Source organism: Echinops telfairi, unplaced genomic scaffold (assembly GCF_000313985.2).
Source record: "Echinops telfairi isolate 266 unplaced genomic scaffold, ASM31398v2 ScPeMD7_3533;HRSCAF=4204_0, whole genome shotgun sequence".
NCBI classification, from domain to species: domain Eukaryota; kingdom Metazoa; phylum Chordata; class Mammalia; order Afrosoricida; family Tenrecidae; genus Echinops; species Echinops telfairi.
Window position 1 is genome coordinate 41,645,090 of NW_022107431.1, and position 983 is coordinate 41,646,072.

At 55.5% G+C, this 983-nt stretch overlaps 1 protein-coding gene across 1 annotated transcript in view; it reads left to right on the forward strand.

Moving 5' to 3' along the window:
- Window positions 1-983, forward strand: part of MFSD4B (major facilitator superfamily domain containing 4B) — a 43,690-nt gene that overhangs the window by 29,221 nt on the left and 13,486 nt on the right. Inside the window, exon 2 of the mRNA XM_004702189.2 lies at window positions 9-128. Coding sequence (XP_004702246.1) covers window positions 9-128 — 120 coding nt within the window. The remainder of the gene's footprint in view (window positions 1-8; window positions 129-983) is intronic.

Below are 983 nucleotides of genomic sequence, written 5' to 3' on the forward strand. Positions count from 1 at the left end.
TGCTCCAGGCCGAGGCCCCGGCGGCGAACGAGCCGGAGGCGGTGGCAGTCGCCCCGCGGAGCGGCCGGCCGGGGGACGTCCTGCGCTGGTTCACCACTGTGGTCCTGTGTGCCGCCTTCCTGGGGCTGGTGAGACTGGGGCTGGAACCCTCGACGGGGTGGGGGCGCGCGTGAGCATCCCGCTGGGGCCTCGGCTTTTCGAGTTCGAATCCCGCAACCTTCGTTTGCAAGCGTTGTGGCCTTGGGCACGTGCCATCTGCCCAAGCCTCGGTCTTGCCCTCTGTAAAATGGACACAATTCTGCTCTTGGAGGGTTGCGGTCACGTACGAGATTGAGCCTCCCGAGACGTTTACTAACACCAGCAAAACCCTCCGTAAGCTCCTGTGTTTGGCGACAGGGAAGTGGTTGCGCCCACCCCATCCCCAAATTTATTAAAGTTGCTTCCTGGGATTTCCTTCTCTTCCTGCTCTGTCTGGTGGCACGATGCTTAAGTTCTGAGATTCTGAACCCATTCACCAGCACTTTCGGAGAACAGTCCTAGGCGAGCCCCTAACGAAAAGATTCCAGTCTAGGAAACCCTGTGGAGTAGTTGACTCGGCCCTACAGGGTCGCTGTGAGTGGGACCCCAGGGCGGTGGATGGGTGGGTGTAAATCAGAATCGACTCCACGGGCATCTCACACCAACGAGGGTCCTAGCGAATTCAGCCGACCCCTTAATTTTGCAGATACGGAAATAAGGCCAAGGAAGGAAGGTGACTTTTCGAGTCTCATAGCTTAAGTGTTAGCTCCAGGAACAACATGTCTCTTAATACGCCCGTATCGTGTTTAAAACAAACCTTCAGGTTGCAAAAGTTTTGGAGCAAACTGCAAGGCCCTTGCCAAACTCCTCGTCTGCACTGTGGTTCACTCCTTTGGAAACCCCTTTTTTAGTGCATTGATTTGATAACTGAGATCCTGAGGAGTTAGAGAGAGAGAGAGAGAGTG